The sequence below is a fragment of the Callionymus lyra genome, chromosome 6, assembly GCF_982586985.1.
Source record: "Callionymus lyra chromosome 6, fCalLyr1.hap1.1, whole genome shotgun sequence".
NCBI classification, from domain to species: domain Eukaryota; kingdom Metazoa; phylum Chordata; class Actinopteri; order Syngnathiformes; family Callionymidae; genus Callionymus; species Callionymus lyra.
The window spans coordinates 26969955-26997148 of NC_141823.1; the positions used below are offsets into that span (position 1 = coordinate 26969955).

Here is a 27194-nt window from a genome sequence, read left to right on the forward strand (position 1 = left end):
AGTCGAATCGTGTTCTATCATGTCATTTTTATGTTTAATAAAAAAAATGTTTTCATCGAATTGCTTTTTGTTCTTCCAAGTGGTATCATCAGGTCCAGCCTCTAGATGGTGCTATATCCCTTCTGACACTCTTTAACTTTTGCACATGCGCACTCCAGAGCGTTCTCCCTTAAAAGGCATCTTCCACTGAAACACAGGTAAGTAAGTAAGTAAGTAAGTAATATTTATTTATATAGCGCTTTTCGAGACCAGGGTCACAAAGCGCTTAAACAATCAAAACAATACTCAAAAAAGTACATACTTTAAAGATCAAGATAATACTGAGAACAACACAGGAGTTCGAGAAATTCGGTGAGGAAAAAAAAACGAAACAACAAACACCAGGATTAATAATAACAATATTTTATTTCATTAATAAATAAAAAAAATGGACACAAGTTTAAATATGAAAAAGAAAGAATATGAAATGAACTCATGCAAGACAGTCACGTCTTTGCCACATCAACATCTGCAGTGGAATGAATCAGTAGAAACCAAGAATAGAAAAAACACTTTGCTACTGAACTAAGTGCCACTTGAATCTGAGGCGTCTTCACTTTGTCACGGCACAAAATTAAAGTCTACGTTCTGAACAGAACACGATTGTTTCTCAAATGTCAAATTGTTTTTTTGTTTTGTTTTTTTTCCAAATACAAATCCAATCATCCGGGTTCTTTTGATGTGTGCGTCTGTTATATGGTGTACAGTTGTGCAGAAGCTACACCGTTTGTGTACAATTGTGCTTTCATCCTCAAGACACGTGACATAGCACCACAAACTTTACAATCATTGTAATTCTCAGGTTTCCTCCTCGGAGCGAGAACTATCCTGCAAGAGTGTCGATAGTTAAAGGTCACTGACATATGGCCGGGAATGAGAAAGGATATTTAAAACGTTTATTATTTGCACTTTGTAGTGTTACAGGGGGGATTTTCAATATTTACCACGTAACGAAAATGTAACAAACATCATATGAAGTTTGTAGAAGGCATTTCAATTTTCTTGTGTTTTCACTCTAAGTGAAAGAAATTGTTTATTGTGTATCGTTGAACTCACTAATAAATCCACTATTTAGTTATTGTGAATAAGGGCCAAATAAGGTCATAGCAATTCATACTACAAGTCCCATAATGCACTGCAACATTTGCAGAGAACTATATTTTTTAAATAAAACCACAGATTTTAATTCAGGAAAAATTAAAAATGTTGGCGACTTTTTTGGCACCCTCTGTATAACACTTGTGACGTACGTAAAATAACATGAGGATGTCATCCTTGTAGCGCTTATGACTTATTTCACATAATCACAAAATAAATACATAAAAATACTTCAAATTCAAGGTTTAAATTACTTAATTGATTTCACCAAATTAAAAGAAAAATCAAGATTAATACAACATTCTTGATTTATATTCATGTTTCTTTAACCTATAGCCAATTAATAATAACTAATAACGTCTTTATATAAACGTATCTCATGTCATGTGACTCGGGCAAAGAGCAACAAATCGAAAGAAGGAAAGATGAGTTTGAAAAGCTTCACGACTATTGTAAACAGCTTCAAACAATGGTTTCCTCACGTCACCATGACACATTAATTGATTATATGACACATACGTTCTCATCGTAAACCTTCAAAATGTGCTCTGGTCAAAACGTCGCTATAGTGTCCTCCACACATTGTGCTTCAATTTCACTGGATTTCTTTTTATATGTTCGCGTTAAAACTGGAGCATTCCGTCGTAAAAACGCTGTATGTGAGAAAACAGCTTAATTTTTTTTTTTATCCTCAAACACTTTAATATTGCTGAATACCATGGTTTGTGTCAATATTCAAACATCTTTTACTCAAAGAATGGACCTTTTTTAAAATTCCAAACAAGAGTTCTAATTGAGATTCTACTGTACACAAGTGATGCTCCGACCTAGATTCACCTTTGAACCTTTGAAGGAGCATCGAATCTTCTCGTCCACGGATGGACGTCCATCCTTTGTAACACTGATGATGAGCGTCGCTAACTCCAGAGATTTAGTTGAACACATTAACACAGCACATGTCACTGGACAAGGAATGTCGTCAGAATGTTCTGGCACTCACGTTTTTTTTTTAATGGTTTCTTTTCAAGTCTTTTTTTTTTTTGTCCACGAGATCAACGGACCACATGTAAGTGTGTGAGAGTTTTAAGAGAGCACCATTTTGAGACCAAAACAGTCACATTTAAAATCCTCGGTTCAAAAACCAGAGCAAGAATGTCTTCTTTTCGTGCCACGTGATCTTCTTGGAGTTGAGGTGTGTGAAGGTTCTCCGTCGTGACTTTTGAGGGTGAAGAATGGTGACGATGAACAAAAAAAACGTTCAGAGTTGAGTATCAACGTTCAAAGACTCGGTGTTTTTTTTGTGCGCTCTGTGAGTCGGACGAGTCGAGTCACACGGTACCGTTCTCGTGCCGGGGCTTGTGGGTCGTCGTGCGCGCCGGCGTGCTCAAGGACGGCGCCAGGGTGCACAGGAAGCCCGCCAGCAACGTGAGGCCCAGGCCCCCCCAGGCACAGAACATGGACCAGCCATAGCCATGGCTAATGTCCTCGGGGAGGCCGTACATGTTCCGGGGGTAGCGGGACAACTCAAAGTTAATGCCCGCCACACATGTACACAAGGAAATGATGCAGCAAGTTCCTGTGGGCGCACAAACAACGGTGATCATGACACTTAAAAACAGATGATCTGAATCCAAGAATAATTTGAAGAATCAGGATTCCTGTTTGTGTTGAGTACATGAACTCCTTTGAACTTGTCCATCATTGCCATTAGTGACTTTACCAATGTAGAGGTGTGAGAAAGTATCAATACACTGATATATCGCAATCATTTTTTCATGATAATGTATCCATTTTCAACAGGACTTGAACTATTGACTTTTTCGGGTGGAGTTTTATTTCTAGTTTTTTTAGTTTTTTTTTTTTTTCATAGTTTTCTTTCTGGTCGATATCTCAATAAAATGTGTTTCAAATCAAATGATTATATCATTTTATTTACAATTAGCAAGCAAATATTTAAAGGGTTTGTTTATTTTTGTGTTGCAATTCAATTCCTGCCCGCTAGTTGGCACTAGCCAACGTCCTCCACAGCTGTAGGGACTAGGCAAACCTGGCAATGACTGAGGACAAGATTGGACATATTTTGGTTTCAAAACAAATGAAAGCAGTTATGACTTCGTCATGTGGTCTGCAACACCAGAATCAAGTACTAGGACAATACTACAAATACATTCTTGTTCCTACAGTTTCACAATATAGTGAAAAATCATGTCGTTTTCCATGTTTTGTGAAATGTTTCATATCAATACACATATACTAATTATAAAATTTAAAATTATATTATACTGTAGATCAAATAAATATAGGGTGATTTTTAGGAGAAAAACAAGCAGCTTATTTGAGGTTAATGAAGTATGATATACTATGCTATATATATAATATTTTCTTTTATGAGTTTTTACAAGCGGAGGACAACGTTGTTCAGCAGTTTGGATCATTTTTAAAAGATAATAGATGTCGCTTGTGTCAAAAATGTTCTCATATCACACTGTTTTTTCAAAGAGGTGTTTTGTTAAAATACATGATCTAAATGGTATTATTAAATAGTTATTTGATGGTCATAGTGATCCTGAAAGTCATATTTGTGTGTACCATGTGCAGCACAAATGTCGTACCTCCCATGAGAAAGAGTAGCCCTGCTACATACTGCATGAGGTCATGCTGCTGGCAGCACCCCAGCACCCCGATGATCCACCCGAAGAGGATGATGGATACTGCCATTCCTACGAAGCCTGCTGTCATCCTTCTTAAATCTGCAACAATAAAAGGAGGTTATGCTTGTACAAGGGAGGCAACAGGAGCTAATAAAGATGATTGCAGGTGACAATTCAAAGACTCCAAAGATTCTAAGCTTTTGAATTCCTTTTCACCATTGTATGGTTTATATTTAAATTAATTGTGTTTAAATTTATGAAATCATGTGCGATGACTGAGGACGAGAGGATACAGTCTGATGTTTGGACGTATTTTGGTTTTAAAACAAATGTAGTTTCAAACTTTGTCAAGGGTCTTGTGGTCTGTAAATTCTGCAACACCAGAGTCAAGTACTCAACAATACTGCAAATATATCCTTGTTCCAACTGTATCACAATGTATCGCAATATATGGTAATACCTATCGTATCGCCAGATTCTTCCCATACAACACCCCTAATAAAGTAAAATGATTAAAAAGGTAGTGGAAAAATAAATATCTGGAATTGTGAATGTTTGGCTGAAAAAAAAGAAAGTTTAAACTAAAAATAAACATAGATAACTCTGACTGAAATAAGACAATTAAAGTTTAGTTAAACTGGTGTAGATTAAAATAAATTGGATTAAAATACTAAATGAATGACATCTTAAATGATCTCAAATAAAACAGCTCACAGAAGACAACGCAAGTTTACAGACCGATTATTCTGGCTAAACTAAAGCCATTGAATGAAGAAGGTGGAATCTGTTGTTATAAATATATATAGTGGTTTTGATTAAAATGTTATATTCAATCAAAAGAAAATTCCTGAATCAATTGATAATACTTTTGAAAAATTAAGATCTTAACGCCTCACTGAGTTCCATTAGCTTAAGTTGAACAAGGAGATGTATTTAAGGAAAGGCTTCTATAATGGAAGCTGAGTGGTCCTAATTCTGCCTCTTCTGAAGAGACTTCTCGGAAAGTTTCAAATAATAATTCTGAAAAACTTTTTTTTATTAAATGAACTAGTAAAGCAAGTGTATCAATGATTATACCAGTATTATAATTTTCGATTCCATGTGAGACTCAGGTGGTTTGTTTTGGTCCAGCATCTTCAGACTCCATTAGTGATCCATCAAGTCTCTCAGCCAACACTCGACTACAAACATGCATCCGCGACTTTTCATCCCTTCCTTGAATCCACTTCAGGTTTAGGACAATCGCTGCACTCAGCTGTAAGGCAGCTGATCCTTCATCCGCCAGCAGAAAGTTACCCTAAAAGCATTTCAAACTCACGGAGAGCGTGCCACTCGTCCTGACGAATGGTCTTCGTGATGTTGACGGGCAGGTTTCGTGGAAGTATCGATGAGGTGTAGTGATACTTGATTGGAGTACATCTTTGTATTATTCCTGGAAATAAAGACAAGAAAATAAATTTAGGAAACACATAGTGAGAGTTCATGAAAAATAGAAATAGCATTGTTTTTTTTGTCCAGGAGGACTTGGATTCTATCCCACAATAATATAGTCTGAAGGTGCTTGTTCACAGTTTTGTGCTTTTAAGTTGTTATAATGAGGAAGGAGGCTGATTAACTAGCATCTAGGTTAGCAACACGTCTTGACAACAACAAAAGCCATGCGCTGTCGATATCCATGAGTGCTGAGAGCTTCTTGTTGGAGCTTGTTAAGCTGGCTTCATGCATGTGTCTGTCTCAACTCCACATTGTCAACTTTCAAGTTTTTATTTCCACACAGGCTTGTAAATGACTTGTAACCGGTTACAGGCAGTTGCACTTTATAACCACTAGAGGGTTCTGTCATCATTCAAACACCTGCTAATTACAGCAAAGCCCTTCCAGTAGTTATCGGACAAAAAATATGTATAATTTAAGACCCACTTAAAAAAGCTACTAAATTATAACCAAATTACATTTACTTAACCATATTTTTGCACATAAAATCCTCAGATGTTCTCCAAAATCGACAATGTGACTTATGACCCTTATGGATTCATTCTGTTTTAACTCAACGATCTTGAACCAATTTTAGGTGGTACACGGCCCTGAGAATCCAAGTGGTTTGAAAGTGAGTCAAGTGGACCGTGTAGAGTTCTAGGAACAAAGTCCAGGACAGTACACAGTCAACAAAAACGTTAAACAAAACCTGACTCACAGGCTTCAATGATTATTGATCACCTACATACTTCAATCAGAGTTCCTGATCCAATAATTTTGAGTTTGATTCATGATTAAAATGTTTTAGATGTAGACATAAGCAGCCGCACAAACACACCATGTAGTGAATGGATACACTGCATTAATTAACTGTTACAATTGATATTTATTTTAATAATAGAATAGCTCTACTGAGGTCCTTTTTTTTATGCAATCTTGCGTTCTGGGAAACTGTATCTAACATCAAAAACCTCAGCACTGCTAATGAATTATCCGCAAACACATGTAAACACAGCTAATCTTTGATCTTGGATATTTTTAATTGCCAGGAAAAAAACATGTTGTCCGTGTTGATTGTGAGTTGTTGTTCAAGGGGAGTGTCTGACATAGATTTCACAGCCCCTAGATACATATATTTCAGAGAAAGCTGTAATATTGTTGCATACATGATGAAGAGCTAATGCATGTTATGACTGTTTGACCTGGAAAACACTTGAGCTTTTTTACTTTAGAGCAGAAGAGCAGGTACTACATTTACATGTGACATGCAGTACATGTCCTCAGAGTTAATATATTGATTAAGCATTAGAGAATTAATTGGGTTTTTTTGTTAGAAATTGATATCAGACTATATCTAAGTGTAATTGTGCACATTTGGCTGCAGTGATTGAATTGAAACTGAGACATGGACATTTTTTAACATGTGGACACTCACAGACTCACAGGTAGGTCGTCACTGAGTTACATAGTGAAGTAAATGGTTAAAGTAATAGTTAGAGTTCTACTACATGAGTCATCACTGCTTAAAATAATAGCAATCAATAATTGAATTGTCAAAATGTTACAAATTGTTGCTTTAACAGAGCAACATTGATAATATGAAATAACATAAAGAGTATTTATTGTGAAAATCTCAAATATTAAAATGTGCATTTATGTGATAATGGCCGCCTTGGTTCTCGGTCCTGTTTCTCTATTCTTTATTTTGTGTCGCAACTTATTTCATTCTTTTATTCAGTGGAGACACAACAACAATCCTGTTTTGTGTTTACAACACTCGCAATAAAAGTTTCTGATTCTGATATTTTGATTTGAAGTTTTCTAAAATGAATTAATGAGAGTCCAAATAAATTCTTCACTTTCAGTCTCTACTTGTAAGAAAGTAAGTAAGTAAGTAGGTAATAATCGTATGTTGTGTATGCTGAAAACTAACTCCAACATAAAGAAGAAATATTTTTCTGATTAAATCAATCCCTCAACGTACTGTCTTCAGTTAGAAGTGCTACAATCAGAGGGACATTTAAACTAGATGTTTTTTGGTAACAACAGACTCTTGATGCAAACATTCCATATTAGTTTAGTATTTATTTTACGGCAAATGAGTGTTTTATAATCAGGCTAAAACATTCAATTATTGTTCTCAAATTTGTTGAGGCATTTAAAGAAAAAAAAAAAGCCAATCTTCTTTTGGATTTGAAGAACTTTTTCATCACCATTTCCTTAAACAGAGAAATGAGAACTTGGTTCACTAGATTTCTCTTTAAATTGTGTCATTATTCCTCGGTTACAGAACGTTCAATAAATATCACATAATGATGGGGTCCCTTTAAAGACCCATTTTATTGGCTTCTCTTGTCAGGTGACTTTGTCTGCGAAACAATCCTTTTCGTCACTTTAGTTGCGTCAGTGTTTTCACCGGAGCTCCGCCCCCTGATTTATTCTGCGTCAAGTGTAATCAAACATATGTCAATTGGGATTTATTTTGGCAACTTTACTTTTATAACTTGTTTCCTGCCCAAACAATCTTATCAACAGCAGTCCCACAGTTAAGAAAAGCAAGGTCTCAATCACCAGAGATAAGACCACATACATGTCACCAGGACACACACAGACACACAACAATGTTCATCAGTCAACCTCCATGTCATTTGAGAAATGGGAGGAAATATAAGTGCCAAGCAAGCATCAGTGAACATACAAACTCCAAAATCTAGAGAAGCCTCAACTGCCCTTGAGGACCATTTGTTATGAGCTGTGAAACATTCATTGAAGGTTCAGACGGTTCTGCACAGAGACCACCTCCTTAAGTTCACTCACACACTATACATATCTTGATGACATCATCGCTCTGGTCTGTGCTGACCCTGGAATCCAGGACAACCAATGTCTAACCTTTAAAAGCTGAATGTTTTCCTTTGTCTAACACACGAGTCAGTCAGGTTCGAACTCATTTCACCTGCATGTGTGGTATGTGTCTGGGAAACTTATCTGGAGGTCAAAAGATGAATTATTACAACATCCAATTACATTGTAATGACAACAGCAGTTGATAATATTCAATCACACATTACAGTTGGTCAGTTACCAGGCTGATGTTGAAAATACCTAGAGATTTTGTCCGGATTTGACCAATTTTGTGTCACCAAATGATGAGTTATTGTTAATTTATGAGGGAATAGTTCCATTTGTACTACAGGTGAGGAGCTCAGGTGTTGGTCAGTGACTCAGAGTTTGCCTGTAATGAATGTATTGATTGATCACAGATTCTTACATATATTTTAATAGTGATAAAGCTTGCTGTTACTTTATAAGTTACTTGATACTAAATATTACTGACGGTTCATAGATAGTATATAGATGCAACATACATGCAAAGTGTGGGCCAGGAGCCACATGCGGCCCTCTGACTGCATTTATGCGGCCCTGATGATGTCACACATGTTCTAATGGGAAACAAATCATAATTTCACCAATTTAAAGATCTTTTCAAGGATTATTATTTTTTATTTGTCTGTTTTTGTTGGGATATTTTACGACTACATACTACATAATGAAATGTTTTTAAGATGAAATATTAGGGGGGCCAACTTGTGGCCTTTCTTTGTGGAGTTTGTATGTTCTCCCAATGTTGCGTGGGTTTACTCCAGGTACTCTGGTTTCCTCCCACAGTCCAAAAACATACATAGGTTGATTGAGAACTTGGGGAAATTGTAGACTGGCGTCCTGTCCAGGGTGTCCCCCGCCTCTCTCCCCCAAAAAATGGGATAGACCCCCCCAAAAGTGAATAAGTGGTAGAAAATGAAATAATGAAGAATATTACGCAATAAAAAAAGCTCACTTAACTATGTTTTATGACGTTACTTCAGTTCATATTTTAAATTAGATTTGATACAAATAAATACAGATATAAAAAAGGTTATTTTTCTTATGGGATGTTTAAATATAATTCATAAAACATAATATGCAATCCAATTATATTTTAATATTTTTTTCACATCATTTATTTATTAAGTTTTTACCATCATATAGAACCTTTTTTGTTTAGCTTGACGTCTCCTCACATCAGTCACAGTATATAATGAGTTAAGAGATCTATGTATCTATTTATCTAGGGATGCTGTTCTCCGGGTACCAGTGCAGTTGTTGTGACGGGCCTGTGCTCGGGTGTGCTCGGCTGCTCTCGGCCTTGCCGCTCGTGTTTACCTTTGTAAATGAGGTCCTCCGTCTCCAGGTCGAACCCCTCGCGGTGACACTTCCTCCACAGCCCGGAGATGGTGGAGTTGAACTGGCGGCTGCAGTGAGACTCCATCCCGGACGCCGCGGCCACGAAGTGTCGCCTCTTCCGGACGAGTGGCGCCGCGTCCGCCGGGCCCTCTCGCCCCCCTCGCGCCGCGCTCCTGCGAGGCATCTGCAGCGGCAGGTTGTGGTTGGAGATGTAGATGTATCCCGGGTCGTTCCTCTTGTTGGCGTGGTTCTTGCATCGGTCCCGGTGTCGCCGGGCGTCGGTCTCGTACCAGTAGTCGGTGCAGATGGCCATGGCGAGGAGACCCAGCGCGCAGAACGCCAGGCACAGACCCGCGCTGGTGAGGATTTTCATCGCGGCCATCTTCCCCTCTCGACGAGCAGAGGCGGCTGGAGGGGAGGCACCGCGTGAACTCACACCGGCCCTCACAGCGAGGACGGCGGGGTCATCGTTCCGGCGGGGTCGGGGCGAGAGGATGCTCGGTGGTGTTGTTGTTGTTGCGGCCGCTGGTGGATCCAGTCTTGTGCCACCATCTGTTATGGTACCCGAGGAGGAGGAGGAGGAGGAGGAGGAGGAGGAGGAGGAGGAGGATGGAAGGATGGAAGGATGGAGGGAGGGAGGGAGCGGGATGGAGAGCTGTGATGTAGTTGCGTCTGCTCTCCTCCAGATCCTGCTGCGAGGATCTCATGTTTATTTGAATCATTCCAAATCATTTGGTCATGAGAACTAGATGATGGAATCAAAAGTCACATGACCCTCAACTGTGGAGATAATATTCTGAATCCCCCTCAAAAATACACTAAACCAGGCCTTCGAGAATACACTTGTGTTAATAAACAATATATTTATTTATCTAAAGCATTTCACAGGAATAATATAGGCAAACATATATATTCCCTCAACAACACTATGGTCTGTGATAGTTATGCAACATTTTTATATTTTTAACAACTTCAATGCAATACCTCTCTAGTCTAAGTAAGTAAGTAAGTAAATAATATTTGTAGAGCGCTTTTCTAGACCAGGGTCACAAAGCGCTTATACAATCAATGCAATACCCCAAAAAAATAGATGCTTAAAAGGTCAAGACAACACCTAACAAATCTTACTGAGGTAGAACATTCTTCAGAATAACCTCTATGGTGTCACTGAGAATATACTAAGAATATAGTATATAATGCCTTAACAAAAGTGCAAATAAGGTGAAAACACAACTTTCCTGTTTCAAATGTTGAATCTTCCTCTCCACGATGCAGTAAGTCCCTCATCATGACCATGTTTTGAACTTATTACTACATAAAGTTCTCCCTCGTCTTAAATCCCGGCGAACAAGAGGTTCCAAGAGCGGAGTCCATTTTTATGTAAATATGGCTTAACTTTTCCAGCTAGCTTTAATCATGTGTCCTTGTTTTAACAACGAGTCCCTTGGAGGTGGAGACTTCCGGGATTGATGACGCTGTTTCTTTGTGTTCAGTCTTCTTTATTTATAAGTTTGCAGTGGCTGTGAAAACAATCTTAAGATGCACAATACAGTATAATAAGCCATTACATCATAGGTATATAAGTCGTGTAACCAGAATAAATGTCTTCACTAAATGAAGAAAGAAGCTCGGAGAGCACAAGACCCACGTCTTTGAGATCCTCGAGTGGTGGGCTCTACCTAATGAACTATCCTGGCTAGTGATGAAATGAAAGAAGTGTCAGAGATAAAACAAAGGCTGATGGATGAGTGTTTCATAGCATTTATAATAAATACAAGATAAAGAACAAGCTGCACAAATGTAAAAGAAAACCCCCGATATTTGAAGTATTTTATAAAACCAGCCAATACAGACCCCAAAGGGTCACCTTATCTTAAAAACAGAGATTTGCACACAAACCACTTCACTCTCAGCTGAACAAGAACCCAAAACAAACTGACTTTGTTCTAATACTGTGTATGTAATAAGCTGCAGCTTCTGTAGGGTCGTCGTTGGTCTGCAGTGGTCAGTAGCAGAAAGATGTGATGAAGGACAGGATAAGAAAACATCCTGGAAAATAAACCCCACAATAATCAACACAATCAATTTATTAACTTTATATCAAACATTCAATTGGTGCAATAATTCATCCATGCAATAACAACCCTGAATGTACTTTTTTATATACAGTACACATTAAAAGTATATACCAGTTCACACGGTACATTATATATTATATTTATGTTTTTATGTTTTTGTTGTTGTTGTTTTTTATCGTAGTATGTACAGATTGTATATTTGTCCGTCTATTGACGGTAATATTTTCAGACTTTGCCCAATGTTTTCTCACCACTGAACAGAGAAACTGCATCTAAAAAGTATTTTCCCTGGAGAATTAATGAAGTACTTCTGATTCACTCATCCTTCCTTCAACATGTCAAGGAATTCAACCGACTGTATGATCAAACTACCGTAAATGTCATAACCCCTAAGAGGAAGTTTCACAAATACAAAATTATACACAAAACGCACAAAGATAAAGACTTCATTCGTACAATGTGATCGGATGCTTAATGTTGAGTCGACATTATCAATATTCCACTCAGCCAATCAGCACACAGAGGACTGATCTCTCATTGTTGCTTCTCATTCATTGACCAATAGTGTGTCAAATCATTTGAATGTTGCGGACACCTTAGCCAACAATATGATTGACATAGACTAGAAAGAAAACAATGAATTGTTACATCAAATTCTATTTTACTGACTTACGCTCTGTCACTTCTTCTCTGTTGATGTTTATTGATGACAGCCTTTGTGTGCCTCGTGAGTGACCTGTGACGGCTTGGATGAACTTTCTACCCTCGAGTGTGAGGGCGATTGTTGTGTGATTGTTTACACATCTAGAAGGTTTTCTTTTCTTCAGCTTTTCCTTGGGATTCCAGGGTCACTGAGGAGTCGATCCAAACTACAACAATGAATTTCTGTACAGGAGTCAAGGTGAAAACATATATTTATTGTATCGACAAGACGATGAAAATGTATAGAAGAGTCTTTGGTTGTATGTAGTATTGTTCGCCTGAGTTATAATAAAATTGCCTTTTTTTTGTTCACATTATAAAGCTGGTTGTAAGTGTTGTTTTATCCTGTGATTAAAACAATACTTTCCCGCCTGAGAAGATAATAACTAGTAATTAAAGTGAAACTAATGTGTTGATTTAAGCATTGTATCATCAGTATGTGTCTGTTTGTACAAAACTCTCTTTTCATTGAAATTTTTACATTAGAAAATGTGCTTAAGCTCCGCCCACTGAAAACACTTGGTTAAGCTAAAATCTTGTTCACCATAACCACGCCCACTCTGCTCTGATTGGTCAAACATCAGGGTTGGTCACTGTGTGTCATCTATCATGGAAGTCTCTACCTCCAAGGGAGTCGTTGTATAAACAAAGTGGGCCGTGATTACAGCTGACATGAGGAAGAGTGAGCCATTATTACATCAAATGGACTCTGCTCTCGTAACCTCTCGTTCGCTAAAATTTCAGACATGGGAGAATTTTATAAAATAATAACTTCAAAACATTGTCATGAGGGACTTATCTTGGAGAGGAAGAGTTCAATATTTAAAACAATTGAGTTGGGTTTTCTCATTAGTTGGATGTTTGTTAAGTCAATATATACACTCTGACATCACTGACACCAAAGGGGCCCATAAGATGTCCTATTTATTTGTTTAGACATCCATTCACCTATTGCCACGTGGTTGATTTGTTTTCTATTGTGGGAACATTTTATCCCTAATATTTTTATTATCATTATTTTTTACTTTATGTCTTTGGAACATTGTGATGCACCTCTTAAATCAGATCAACTTTCAGTTGCTTAATCAACTGGTGCTGATTGGTTTCAGGTTGTTGAGGATGCAGGTGTTAACACCGGAGGCCAAAACAAACCCCCATTAGCTCAGGCCGTGGAGGAAACTTTCAAACTTTTAATGGCTTTATTTAATTCTTAACACGGTGACGGGGGCGTTCTCATCCTCCGCCAACAATTCAATTTGGTTCATGAGCAGAAATTAAATAAAGTAGACACTAATGAGAAATTACTCACCCACTAAATGGACAGGGACTCCATTATGGAATCTCATCTGTGCATCATTAGCCTCTTAATTGATAGTAAGTCGATTATCAATTTGCGACTCGCCCATCGTGTGTGAGCGCACACCTTCCACCAACATGTACATTTTCCTCGTGCCCGGCGGTGGCTCGAGCGGCTCACTCAAGACAATACGCCGATGACTAAGGGAGGCGACCTGCTGTGGGGTCGTTATGGCAACAGAAGCTTTGCCAGAGACCGTGTTGGATTGGGGTGTAAACACACAATCAATATTCCCTCCCTGCACATGTTTATGCACACAATCTATGCACTAATAACGCACATGCAGTGGAAATGTGACACTATAAGTGTGTAATAACAACGAAGCAGAAATGTAATCTTCACCTTCATTATCACTAATTGTTATGGATGGAATGAAAGAAAACAACACAGTAATAGATATCCATGGTTATATTAAATAAAGGACATTTATACTTTATTTGACATTGAAGGGCAAATACACAGAAATACTTTTTTGACATATTGTGAAACTGGAAACTGTAGAAAATAATGAAGGAATGAAACGCTGATATATAAATAACAAAAGTCACACCATCAAAAAAGAAGATGCAGCCTGTGTTAGACTTTGGTGAACAGCTCAAGAGGCGTGTAATGTGGCGCTGATGACTCTGGAAAGGCATGAAGATATAACTGGTATTTCTTTACTTCTTTATAAATATCCACTAGAAAAATAAAGGTAACAACTTTGAATACTTTCTGATATCATGTGCAAAACTAGATGATTGTCCGATCACCACCTTAAGACATTTTGGCGTTTCATTAACAATCCCTGAACTGTGCTGGTGTACAAAAGCGTCCGTGTGGACCAGCCTTGATTGACACATTGATGGAAGTCAGACGTTCATGGAGAGACGTTCCTCCGGATGTAAGACACTGGATTCCTTTGGTTCCGTTCGGGCGAGACGAAAAAAGCTGTTGGGTTTATTCAACAATGGCCGACATGAGCGCCATGACGGCGACGCCGGAGATGATGAGCAGAATCTGAAGGATGGAGTGTCTGCGAAGAGAAACAAGTTCAGCTCTTGCATCCAAATCGGATCGAACCGCTGGAGATCACGTCACCTTAAGCTGGACTCGTCCAGGAGATCCGGCACCACGTTCACCAGGGCGATGTAGAGAAATCCTCCGGAGGTGAACGGAAGAATCCAGGCAGTTGAGTTTTCTAAACACACGACAGAACCTTTTAAAAACACTATTTAACTCCATCATCATCATCAGAGTCTTCGCCAGTCTTACCCACGCCTTTGGGCGACTGAGCGCACAGAGCGAAACAAGCCCCCAAAACTCCAACCAGTGCAGTAATCATCTGCATCCGAGCTGCACTCCAACGATCGAAGCCGGCGCGCAGTAAAATGGCAAAGTCGCCCACCTGGAGTGACATTTAATTCACGCACCACATCAATTATTTAATTACCATGAGCAGGTGGTGAAGATGAAGAGAGCCGTGTAAATAATACTTCCAGGATATCACTAATCCAACTCTCAATGCAGCCTCGTCATTTTAATTAATGTTATTAGATACACTTCTGTGTGTTTTCATTCATTATACCATATTCATAAACACATTTAGATTTATTTTTTTCATAATGTAGTAGCATAAATACACTTGTTGACATCACTACACACACCATTTGCTCACTCACAACAGTGACTGTATATAATGTGGGAAAGGTAAATGTAAAATCCCTAAATCAATAATTATTATAGGTTATAAACAACCCAATGGGATCTGTGCTGCCTCTGCTCTTATAAAGTGTGTGCATGTGTGTCTGTCTGTCTGTCTGTCTGTCTGTGTTTGTGTATAAACTGCTCTTGTAAGAACTCTGTAATAAATTGGCACTTAAAATTAAATTAAATTGAATTAAAATTGAATACAAAATAAAAAATAAAAGATTATTTAAAAATGTTGGATAATTAAAAAAAAGAAATGTTATTGATAAATTGAATATAAAATAAAAACAAAAGATCATTTAAAAAGTTAAGACCATTAAAAAAGCACTTAGCATTTAGAATCGGAAAACTTTTACTCCTAACGTCATCACTGGAATAGTAAAGGTTATGACTAGACAAAAATATGTTTTTATTTAAATAAAATCAAATAAGAGATGTTGGATTAAAGTAGCATATACTATAGAAAAAACCCATTTCATTTAATTATATTCATGATGCAGACAACAGACAATTAACCAACTTCCATGTTGCAGATTTTGTGCTGGTCATGACAATAACTATTCAAACTAGAGCATCTTGGGTAATGGGGAATTGTAATTAACCCATTATTATGATAGTGCTTTGATTACATTTTTATATAATTATTCATCTGTATTAGTCAAAGACGAATCAAAGGTTACTATGTATGAAGCACATAACAGAGCTCCCAGTATGAAGATTAAAACTGATGAACAGATCTTTCAAAATACCATTGTGGAAATAAAGAAAATAATTCATGGATAATTCATTTTACAATTCAGAACAGGTTATTTTTCCTAGCTAGTTTTGTAGGCAGCAGCAGATAGAAGCCATACAAGTGAGTGAAAGAAACCTCAGGCACCTTCATTAACAGACAGAACAAGCAAACTAGTTAATTATCTACATTTTACACAGTTTAATTTAAAAAAAAAAAGACTAAACAAAAAACTCACCTCATGAGGAATTTCATGTAGCAAGATAGCAAAGGTTGTCAAAAACCCGACCTAAGAGAAAACAAAAGTCAGTGTGTTACGAAAATCAACCAAACGAGAAGGAGAATGACAAGTATCACGATAGTATGACGTTTAAAAGAGAATATAAGGTTCATATTAGTCATCTCTAAATAATGATTTTCAATGCGGACTGCAGTACAGGACACACCAGGGCGACAACCTGGACGACTGTAGTTACTTCCTTTTGAGCTCCCTGTTGTCAGCGTCATGCTGCTTACCTTATGCCTCTCCAGCTGGACTCGCAAGCACAGCAACAATTTATAGAATTCTAACGACACTAAAGCATCTTGTCAAGCATAGCTGCTCACATACAAATGGGATTTAAGGTCCAATACTCTGGTGATAGTACTACTCTGAAGGGCAGAAATGTTGTAAAAATATCTGAGAAGCATTTTGATTGATATTTAATTTATAAATAACTTGAATTAGTATTAGACATTTTGAATCCATTTCATTAACTGATAAACATTGATACATATAAACTTCTCTAAAAAATGATGTTTAATCAGTAGGTCTCTATTAATACATTAAACACACGACACAATTCAATATATTTTGGTTTGATTTAAAGGACACTGAAATTTAGAGACATCTTGTGACTAGTTTACTCCATTAATTAGTGGAATAAATGGAACTGAAAACCTAAAATATGTCCAACAATTGACTTTATTAGCTGCGAGAGTCCACTGTATCCTCTCGTCCTCAGTCTTCACCAGGACTTCATTATTTATTTATCCTGCCTTTATTGTGGCGGGATGTTCGATTGCAGCAAAACAAATGCCACAAATAGATTTTAATGTTAATTGCATTTTAAAATATTTTCATATAAACCAAAAATGAGAATTCCATTTGAAATCCATAAAAAAATGTTGGAGGAAAAAAGTGCTGTTCAACGTTGAGACAGTATTGGGGAGAAAAAAGAAAAAATGTATTTAAATGTACACATACATACACACACACATATATATACACGTTTTTCCCCCTCACAAGCCTATTAATCTTGAAATAAAATAACATTTGATAAAAACAATTCCCTCTTAAGCGGAAACTACTGCAGTGCATGATGGGACTTCACGACATCCAGTCATCCAGTGTCAGCAGTCAAGTGTACTTTCTTACCTTCTTGCTGACCAGGAAACTGCCTGCGACAGCGAGCCCGTGCGTGAAGTTGTCGATGCAGTTAGCCAGAAGGTTGAGATATCCACTTGTCTGGAGGAACAAAACAATAACTCAGAACTCTGAAAGGATGGAACAAAAGATCGGTTTAATACCTTGATTTTCTCAGATCTTTTCAGGAGACCTTGTTCTTTGGACGATTCCCAGGACTGGACACGATGACCGTTTTCCAAATGACGCTTCTTCTTCACGGAATAAGAAGTCTGAAGTCAATTAAGAAAAATAAATAGGCTGTTAATAATTAAACATCCCCCTTTAAGGGTATTTCTAATCTTCTTTTTTCATAACAACCACGAAAGATCCAAACCATCTGCTCATCGACCAAAACTACCACTAACCGACACCTTGTTAAATGTGGGGTAAACGTTGTGGGGAAGCTGCATTTAGAATTCAATACGTCAACCCCCTCTACTCACCATATACTACAAGAGAACAGGACAAATGGCAATTGAGTTTGATTTACATATATCTGAACATATTGTAGAGTAATTTTCTTTTGAGATCAACAGTAGGAGCTGGTTCAAATAGTCTTGTTTTTCTGTATGTTTTGGGTTTTTTTGCCCTGTCCTCCTAATTCTATGTTTTTTTTGTTCGGTTCCATCTTAACTAAAAGTACCAACCACCTGACGTTGTACAAAGATAGAGTCTTGCTTATCATAAAACTTTAACATCAAGTGGAAGGCAGCAGAACACCACCTTGCTCTCGTTCTTTCTTGTAAAGGAATCCGTTTTCTAGTTTTAAAGTTTCAGGTAAACCCTTAATTCTACCGAAACATTAAATTGCAGAATAAAGAACTCCCTAGATACGAGACGGTGATACAGGAGCTCTGATATTCTTTTACGGAGCATATTTTGCCAACATGAGACTCGGAGGAAAATGTTTCTCAGTGCTTCCGTCATTGTTGCCACTGTCTGCAATTCAAGTGTTCCCGCGGAGTCCACTCCAAAATGGTTAAAGCAGCTGCTTGACTGGGTCCTAAAAATAGAATAAAGCCGAGCAGGAGACTCAAGTCTTCCCTCTGACTAACACTCGGACTGTGAGATGAGACAGTGTTTCCGAACACCAGGCCCAGACCTTCGATGTGGGAACACATCATAAGAGGAGAGAATGAAAGGTGGATGAAATATAAAAGCATAGAAATTCGACAAGCATGTAATTTGGTTCCGTGTATGAGACACACATCTGGGCAACAGCTGGTTGTAGTTTGATCATATTTACTGATAGATGTACATCAAAGAACATTAGGAATAAATTATCCATTGACCACCAAGCCTGGACTCTAACATGACTACATTGAATATAAACACAGTATTGAATCTTAAGGACCAACATTGGGTCTTGGGATATGTATGGATATAAAAATAAAAAAATCTGAAAAGATCACACAGAATGAAAATGAATACTATAAGACAGATTCTTTTAAATACTCAAACTAATATCATTACCAATGAACCAGAAGCTGGTGCTGAAACACTGGAGTACAACAGTTTTAAGACATTACATGAGATGTGGACTATTATATATCCTCAGGGGCTACAATTCATACAGTGACTGTTGTAAGGGGCCATCAAACAAGTAAATAGGAGAAGAAATCCTAAATATAATGAAATGTACAACTTACAAAAACGAATTTCATAAAATCAAGCTAAATATTCTTAAATTATTATTTAATTGCATTTTATATGTGCTTATCCTACTCTGAAAACATAATTTTTATACACAATTTAACTTTTATTAAAACTTTTGCTAGTTTCTAAATTATCTTTTTGATGAGCTTTCTTTGTCCTCATGGCTTATTAAATTACACTTCTTTTTATTTTTTTTATTTTTACTTGAATGTTATTTAGTTATCTGTCTTGACTACTATTTCAGTTTTTTGTTGTATTTTTTTGTTTTAGTTTATTGTATTCCTTTTCTTTTCAATGTATCCACTTGTGTATGCCACACAAATGGTTTACAATCATTTTCTTTGCATAAAACAATTAAAATTATCATAAGAAGAAAAAAAATAAAATAAAATAGTTCAACAGCTACTGTGTTTGTCATTTTAAACCATTACTTCATTCACAAAAGAATGGAATAAATAATATAATAAAAGAAAACGACACACAGATCAGTGTGTAGCTTTTGCGTGGCAGAAAAGTAGCAGCAAGCAATAGAACCGTCAAAAAACACGTACATTTCTCAACGCAACAACATGATTGATGTGTTGCAGACGTGAGTGTCGGCGTCACTTCAAGGAAATGTTTTCCTTAGACACGTTTTGCTCTCGATTAAATTCATTCAAGCTCTTGAACGTGAAACAGGATTTGAGTGCTAGAATTCTCCTTTCAAAGCAATTCAGATTTTTTCCCTTTCATGATGATGACTTAAAAAAAACTATTTAATGGAACAACTCAGTTATGGAGAGCAATAAAATAATGACGGTCGACGTGTGGAGTTGAAGAGGACAAGCTTAGGAAAAGACAAAATAGAACCACAGGCTAATGCAGTCTGTAAATATAAATACATACAATATTAAATGTAATTCAAACAGGAAAATAGCCACATAATAAATATAAAGTAAAACATAAACCATTTTAACACTAAAATATGAGGGCGAATATATACTTACAGTGGTGTTGAAGTTCAGGTCTGAAACTGAAGACTCGTCTTCGTCTTGATCGTCCTTATCTGGAAACATTTTCTCCAGGATGAGGAAGGCCAGGAACCCACTGATCACCCACTGACCCTGAGCCATGTAGTGGTTCTTCCTACCAGCTTTAGAAGAAAGATGGAGTGAGGAGACGGATGGAAGGTTGCAGGACGCTAATCCGGGGGATTAGGAATTTGACTTAATTTGAATCAAGATTTGAATTCTACACACACCTGAGGATGCAGCCAGAGACCAAGCTTCAGGCAGGAGGTGCAGAAACACGTCACCGAGGAGACCACCAATGGCAAAGCTCAGAAGCTGTTTCAGCTTCTGGCTTCCAGCTGTGGAAAATTAAACCAGTAATTTTATTACAAAGCTAATTTTAACCCATTTAAGACATCGTGCTACAGACGACAATGATGCTATGCTTCTCAAATGAGTCTTTGCACAGATGTTTGAAGTCACCAGTACTCAGAAGAACACACTCTACTGCTACATGTGGTGAAGGGAACTCAACTAACACTTTCTTTGGGCGTTGTTTTCTAACCAACCTCCAGTTTAGTTAGGGTTTGGTTGCTGCAATGGCACTACTATTTAAAGACAAGTTCTAGAAGCAACGGAGAAAGTGAAGGGAAGGAAAGACTGTAACATTTTGCAGGTTATTCTCCCCTAAATTACATCCTAAATACATCCTTCTTATTTCTTTCTACAGACAATACAGCAACACACACACAAGAATATTTACACTTTTACAGACTGGCTTTCATGCGTTGTCGTCTTTTAACCCTTGACTAGAGTCATTCATTACTTTCATGTGCCATTTTAACACTTAAAGTCCCGGCATTTTGCTGTTCTACCTACAAAACCCACAGGCCAGCCAATTGGATGGAAACACTGGACACTCATTTTGTTATGTAAACGAAGAGATCATTGTCATACCAAAGGGGGTTTCCAGCCAATCGGCTGACCTGTGGGTTTTATAGGCAAAACATATATATACAAAAAAGCCTGCTCTCTGGGACTTCTAGTGTTAATACCTCACATAATTCATGTTAAAAAAAATGTATTATTGTTTTTACTATCTAACCTTCTGAATGTATGGTGTGTCATTTTTTCAATGAGTCTTGTTTGTTTTATTTCTGCTTTAATGTAAAGAACTTTGTGACAACATAAAATAAACTTATACATTAAACATAAACAAAATAAACATTATTGTATTTATTTAATTCATCAGTAGTAAATCAAGAGAAACAGAAGGACTAGATAACTTAAAAGTCCCCCTAATTAAAAACCAAGAAACTTAAACCACCAGATTAAAATAAGATTTTAAGAAGAGATGGAAGAGTTTTTCGTTGTTATCGTCCTCACACAGCTTTTGTTGACTAGGACAGCAGATTAGTACTAGAGAAAAAGTCATGATCCCCTCGATGGGTAATGTTAACAGAGACAATAAATCTTTTCAGAATAAAGTACACACTGAGATGAGTTCAGTCAGGCTAATACATAGAGAGTGCCAACTATTAAAAAGTATGAGAAGGACTTACCCTCCGTTTTGAGAGCTGCGCCTGCTTCTATCGGGATGACAAGCAGGGGGAAGATGCCACTAAGACCCACCATGACTGAGCCCACCAGTGACAGAAGCCATACGTGAGCTTGCTCGCTAGCTAGGAGGTCGGCTAACGCCTGCAGACCAGGGAGGTCCTGGGTCAGGCCTGGTCTTGCAGCTGTTGCAGTTGCGTGGGCCATGGATGTTTGTGTCATTTTCTGGCTGCCTGATGTCTCAAAGGTCAGCATTAGTAGGACGACGATAAACAGAGCAGAGACGACCCGGCTGGGCCTCTTACAACTACCGCCTTTCATCCGTGCCACGGTCCAAACAGTACGTGCAGCCAGGGAAGCTGGAGGAAGACGACAACATTAGCCGGACCGGTCAGGACTATATATAATGTTCTCCATATAATGATTTGATTGGAATCTTTTTGATGCTGGCTACCTGATAATATATCAGGAAGAAATATTAAATATTAGTTTTTGTTGAATACAGCTTGATAAATATGTAATGTCCATATTTTCATAAAGTTATTTTCTCAATTCAACTTTTCACATGAGACTTAAAGTACATGTTTAAAGTTTAAAACTTAAAAATTGAAGCATAAGACATGTTTCAATACAAGTTTCATCATTGATAAGGAGTGAAGTTGAGGTGAATTATATACACTCAGTGTTTTGATTTTGCTTCATTATAGAGATGTTATATTAATAGCACAACGACAATAATAATGTGGTGCCATTATATTATTTATAATGCAATATTTATATACTTTTATTTACCGTTAAAGATAGGCGATGCAGATGCTAGTATGTGATGAAGACCAGAGGAGAACCTAAAAGACTAACTTTTTAAGGCTTCATAATAAAAAGTTACCACTAAGCCTGCAGTGGAACCTGCTCTTACTTTTACAAAGTACACGCTTAAGAAAAGAAGATAAGTATTTGCCATCATTTCTGGTGAACCGTGTTTTATAAGTTAGCGAGCTAACAGTAGCAGCAGTTCAACGTGTATGCTAACATCAAGCTAACAGCCATTAGCTGTGAAATCACAACAAATCAATGCAGGAACGACCTGGACGAGCATCCGCTGCACGAGTCCAGGCTTCTATCCCGGGATAATAAAAAAACAAATAAAAGTGAAAGCGATCATCCTTCAAGCGCTCCTACCTTGTGGTTTGCGCAATCCGAGCACCAGTGTCTCCCTGCCATCCAGGCCGGTGCTGCTGCCTCCAGACGGATCGAGCAGGAGCCGCTATAGCTGCGACACTCAGGCAGCCACGTATGAAGTTCCTGCTGGGATGGAAACGTCAGCAGGAGGCTGTGTTTGGGATCTGCCTTAATGTCGGTGTTTCCCTCAGACTCACGTCAAATCATATGCCTTTATAGAAGTTGACATATCTGTTTTTATATTATATAATACAATACAGTATTGTATAATATTATATATATATATTTAAAAAAAAAAGTTATCTTAAAAAATAAAAATGTAATTAAAATCTTTAAAAAAGTCTTCATTCAATAAGAATAAAGAAGTCGATCCAAATATAAGACTTCCTTTGATACAATCATTATTAAAATAAACTAATAGATAAAGATAATTGATGCCCTACTCATATTATGGGATAAACATAAAAATTAAATTCTAATATTTTTCATTTATTTTCTTCGATTGAAGCAACTGGTTTTTAATTGAAAATAAAATGTATATGTTTTATTAAAGTGACTTTTTAAAATGAAAAAAAAAGAAACCAATCTTTCTACAAATAGAAAGCAGTCACTGCTTGGATTTGTTATCATTAAAAAAATGTAGAGTGTGTTCTTGCTGATGGCATGTATTAGTTTGAGTTCATCAGTACGAAACTAAAAGATGTAAAACCTGTGAAAACAAACAAAAAAGCCTCTGTTTTATTATTCTCCATGTTTCCATGCTCACAATATACCAGTATTTGAAAATAATGACGTCACGTCCTACCGGTTGAAAAGATTGACAAAGCTTGTCAACCGATTCCCTCAGTCATATTATTCTTGTAAAACATTTTAATTTTGTGGTCCATTTTGTTGCTTTGTTTTTGGTATTTTATTTTGATAAACATAGGTATACGATTTGTTTGACACTGCAGCCCCAAAAAACGGTTCCTGAAGGTTTGCGTGTTTGTACCAGCCATTTAGTTAGAAAATGAACCCATAGGCCACTCTCTTTGTCTGGGTGTTGTATTTCACAAAGACATGTCTCTAGTTCAACACTGCAGAAAACTGACCATAAACTTTTTCCTCCAACTGAGAAAAATCTCTAAACTTAGGAAAATGTTGTCACAACATGATCTGGAGCTTGTAATCCATGCGTTTGTGTTTTCTCGCCTGGACTATTGTAACAGTTTGTTTTCATGTCTAAACAAGAAGGAGTTGTCTCGCCTGCAGCTAATACAAAACTCTGCAGCGAGAATTCTGACTCGCTCTAGTAGAATAAATTAAATTTCCCTGATCCTTAAAACTCTTCACTAGCTTCCAGTTTCTTTCAGGATCAATTTAAAAATTCTGGTTCAGTGATCTGATCCAGCCTTACACCCCAGCTCGGGCTCTTAGGTCTATGGATCAGAATCTACTGATGGTTCCCCGACACGGTTCAGGACCAGAGGAGAGAAATCCTTCCAGGCTGTTTCTCCTAAGCTCTGAAACGATCTTCCTCTCCCTCTGTGTTTGATGATCTACTGACTCCTTCAAGAAACATTTTGGGAAATTTTTATTTGTGCAGGCTTTTCCATGATTCTCTGAGACTCCTGTGTTGTCCTAGGTGTTATCTTGATCTTTTTAGTATATATTTTATTGGATTTTGTTTTGATTGTTCAAGTGCTTTGTGACCCTGGTCTGGAAAAGCACTCTACAAATATAAATGACTTACTTACTTACTTACAATTTAGTAATGAAAAAAAAAACAGGCAAAATATCAGGGGTTGAAGACAAATTAACCCAATATGTTCTTTATTTGACTGGTTTGGTAATATGGTTTGCATTTGGTATATTGGGTCTGGATTATCAAAGCAGGAAAGTCAAACATGAGGTCCAACGTCTTGTGTCTTGACCTTTTAAAGTATATATTTTAACTGTGTATTGTATTTGATTGTTAAAGCACATTCTGACCCTGGTCTAGAAAGACGCTTTACAAATAACCATTACTTACTTTACTTACTAAATCGCCCAAAGAGATTATCTGTCAATCAAAACAGCTGATCTCTTGCTTGGAAGATCGCTGAATTAAATTGATGAAATATTCTGACGTAAATAGTTAATTGTCATGTGAAATATTCTCTCAAGTCGTTATGCAAGAACATATAAATATTTTTTACTTATAATATATTTTATAAATTCATGTTTAGCATGCTTGTTCAGCTAACATGCTGAGAAAGTCCCCTGATAGAAATCATCCATTTTCTTTTACAGTCCAAAAACATTGACTACATTTAAATGGTGTGGAAATGGAAAAGAATGTGTTGTCTCTGATCACATCCTATTGAAACTTTCACTGCCAAAACTGTTTGAAAGAGTTAACAATGAAACAATGATTTGTATTATTCATTATATAAAACGTTTGTAATTTTTACACGTGTATTTTCTTAAATATGAATAGAACCTTGTAAAAGTTTGGATGCACAATCACATTACATCGCTTAACCCAACAAAACCTCTTCCATCAACTATTCCAAACTTAAAAAAAATGTCAATCAAAATTTCTGGAGGTCCAGAATGTTTGCTGACAACAGTGAAGAAGCTGCTCTTTAGTTTCTCTTCTTCTTCGTCGTTGAAAGTAAAATCAATGGAAGAATATTTATGTATTTTAGCCACGACCAAAACAGCAAATCAATATTTAATTTAGAAACAATTAAAAAAAAAACAACATTATTCTTCTTTTTACAGCTGGCCTGTCACGTTTGTTTGTTTTTTTTTTAACATTGAAGGACGTCCACCTTTAAAAGTGTATCTAGTATCATAGATTTAGATTGAAACAATAATAATTTAACTGTCATTACCTGCCTTTCCGTTAGGGGGAGCCCTGGGCAGTTATGATTGATAGCAATGGGGATGTTAGCATTTATTTATTTATTTACTCATTAGTTATTTCACTCTGTCAACTAAACCAGAAACACTTCAATTTAATCAAGTCTGTCCTAAAATGGAAATAAAATAATTCAGCATCAAGGTCACATGTTTCAGGGCAGGTCTGTTTCGAGAGATAAACATATTTTGGCGAGACAGGAGGTGATAACAAGATAACAGACCACGTGATATAGCATAGCCACACTGACTCATCCTTCTTAAGTCTTGAGCAACACGGAGAGAAAGAGGAACTTCTTAGAGACGAGCAACTCCAACCTTATTTGGTTGTTGGTGATAAAAATGTTTCCATGAGATGATTCAAATTCAAATATGTTTACACCTAGTTAACCATGTCGTTAGAAACCAAAACCTTGTCTTGGTGCAAACTTTTTTGGCACCACGGCGGTCAGAATCTGATCTCACGGAAAATGAGGAAAGAGGAATCAGAAGTGAGACGGCTGGATGTCCCGCTGCTCGCCTGTCAAGTGACTGTCGGGGTGATTGTGAAACACATGATGGTCACTGAAACCCCTGGGAAAATCGCTCACACAGACAAAACTGCATCTTCGTCGGCTCTATTGTGTCAATCTTTGTCATCATCTGGACTTTTGATTGTATATTTAAGCCGCAAATGTGTCAAAGGTTTTAAACGTTAAAGGTCGATGACTAACATGTTCACTCAATATGGAAATACACTATATTTCTTCCAGTACAATATTGAGTGATGAATTTAGTGATGAGGTGACCTGGGGGTGCAGAAACAAATGTGTTTGTGGTATCCCTTGTGTCCCTGGCTTTCATAAATATATATGCAGTGGTGGAGGTCATTCACCTTGACCCAAAGACAACACAAGGGATACCACAAACACATTTGTTTCAACGCCTCTGTGAGATAACACAAACTTTCCAATAAAAACTTGGAAGTTTTAAGATTTATACATAATCTAAAATATTCATTTAATATTCTTATAGCACAGATATACTTACATAAGTCCAACCTCTCTGAGTCAGGGATGACAGTTTAAGATTTGTCAATGGGTGACTAAAAAAATTAGTAACCAGGTAACAAGAATTTCTACCTGGTTTCCTAGAGGCTTTTTATCCATTTATAGAATAACAGAGGTTTACTCATGACTCAAATCATCTTAAGTATTATAAATGGTTTCCCCTTAGCTTTAATATGATGACATTGTATTTACTTCCGAATTACAAGAGTTTAAGTTTCCTCATGATCCCGATCACGACATATGGAGGTATCTTGAGTCATTCCAGATGCCGTGTCCGTCGCCCTGTCATAAGTGTGCACCTTGATCAACCTTCACGTGCCTCCGAAGTTAGACGTGCACCTTTTCTATCTAGTTATAACTAACATATTTAAATATATTTCCCTCCGT

General features: G+C 37.1%; 2 protein-coding genes across 2 annotated transcripts; both read right to left on the bottom strand.

Annotated features, from left to right (window-relative positions):
• Window positions 1–386: 386 nt before the first annotated feature.
• Window positions 387–10020, bottom strand: tmem276b (transmembrane protein 276b). The gene is made up of 4 exons (XM_087794539.1): window positions 9468–10020; window positions 5107–5220; window positions 3750–3887; window positions 387–2713 (listed from the first exon to the last, which is right to left on the bottom strand). Exons 1-4 carry the CDS (start codon window positions 9868–9870, stop codon window positions 2466–2468), a joined length of 903 nt encoding a protein of 300 aa, XP_087650665.1. The 5' UTR covers window positions 9871–10020; the 3' UTR covers window positions 387–2465.
• A 3998-nt stretch (window positions 10021–14018) lies between these two features.
• slc39a13 (solute carrier family 39 member 13) lies at window positions 14019–23000 on the bottom strand. Its single transcript, XM_087793444.1, has 10 exons — window positions 22876–23000; window positions 21702–22055; window positions 20391–20498; window positions 20137–20282; window positions 17617–17724; window positions 17465–17554; window positions 16286–16336; window positions 14880–15012; window positions 14706–14805; window positions 14019–14640 (listed from the first exon to the last, which is right to left on the bottom strand). The coding sequence occupies exons 2-10, from the start codon at window positions 22015–22017 to the stop codon at window positions 14565–14567; spliced, it is 1128 nt and encodes a 375-aa protein (XP_087649570.1). The 5' UTR covers window positions 22018–22055; window positions 22876–23000; the 3' UTR covers window positions 14019–14564.
• Window positions 23001–27194: the final 4194 nt, after the last annotated feature.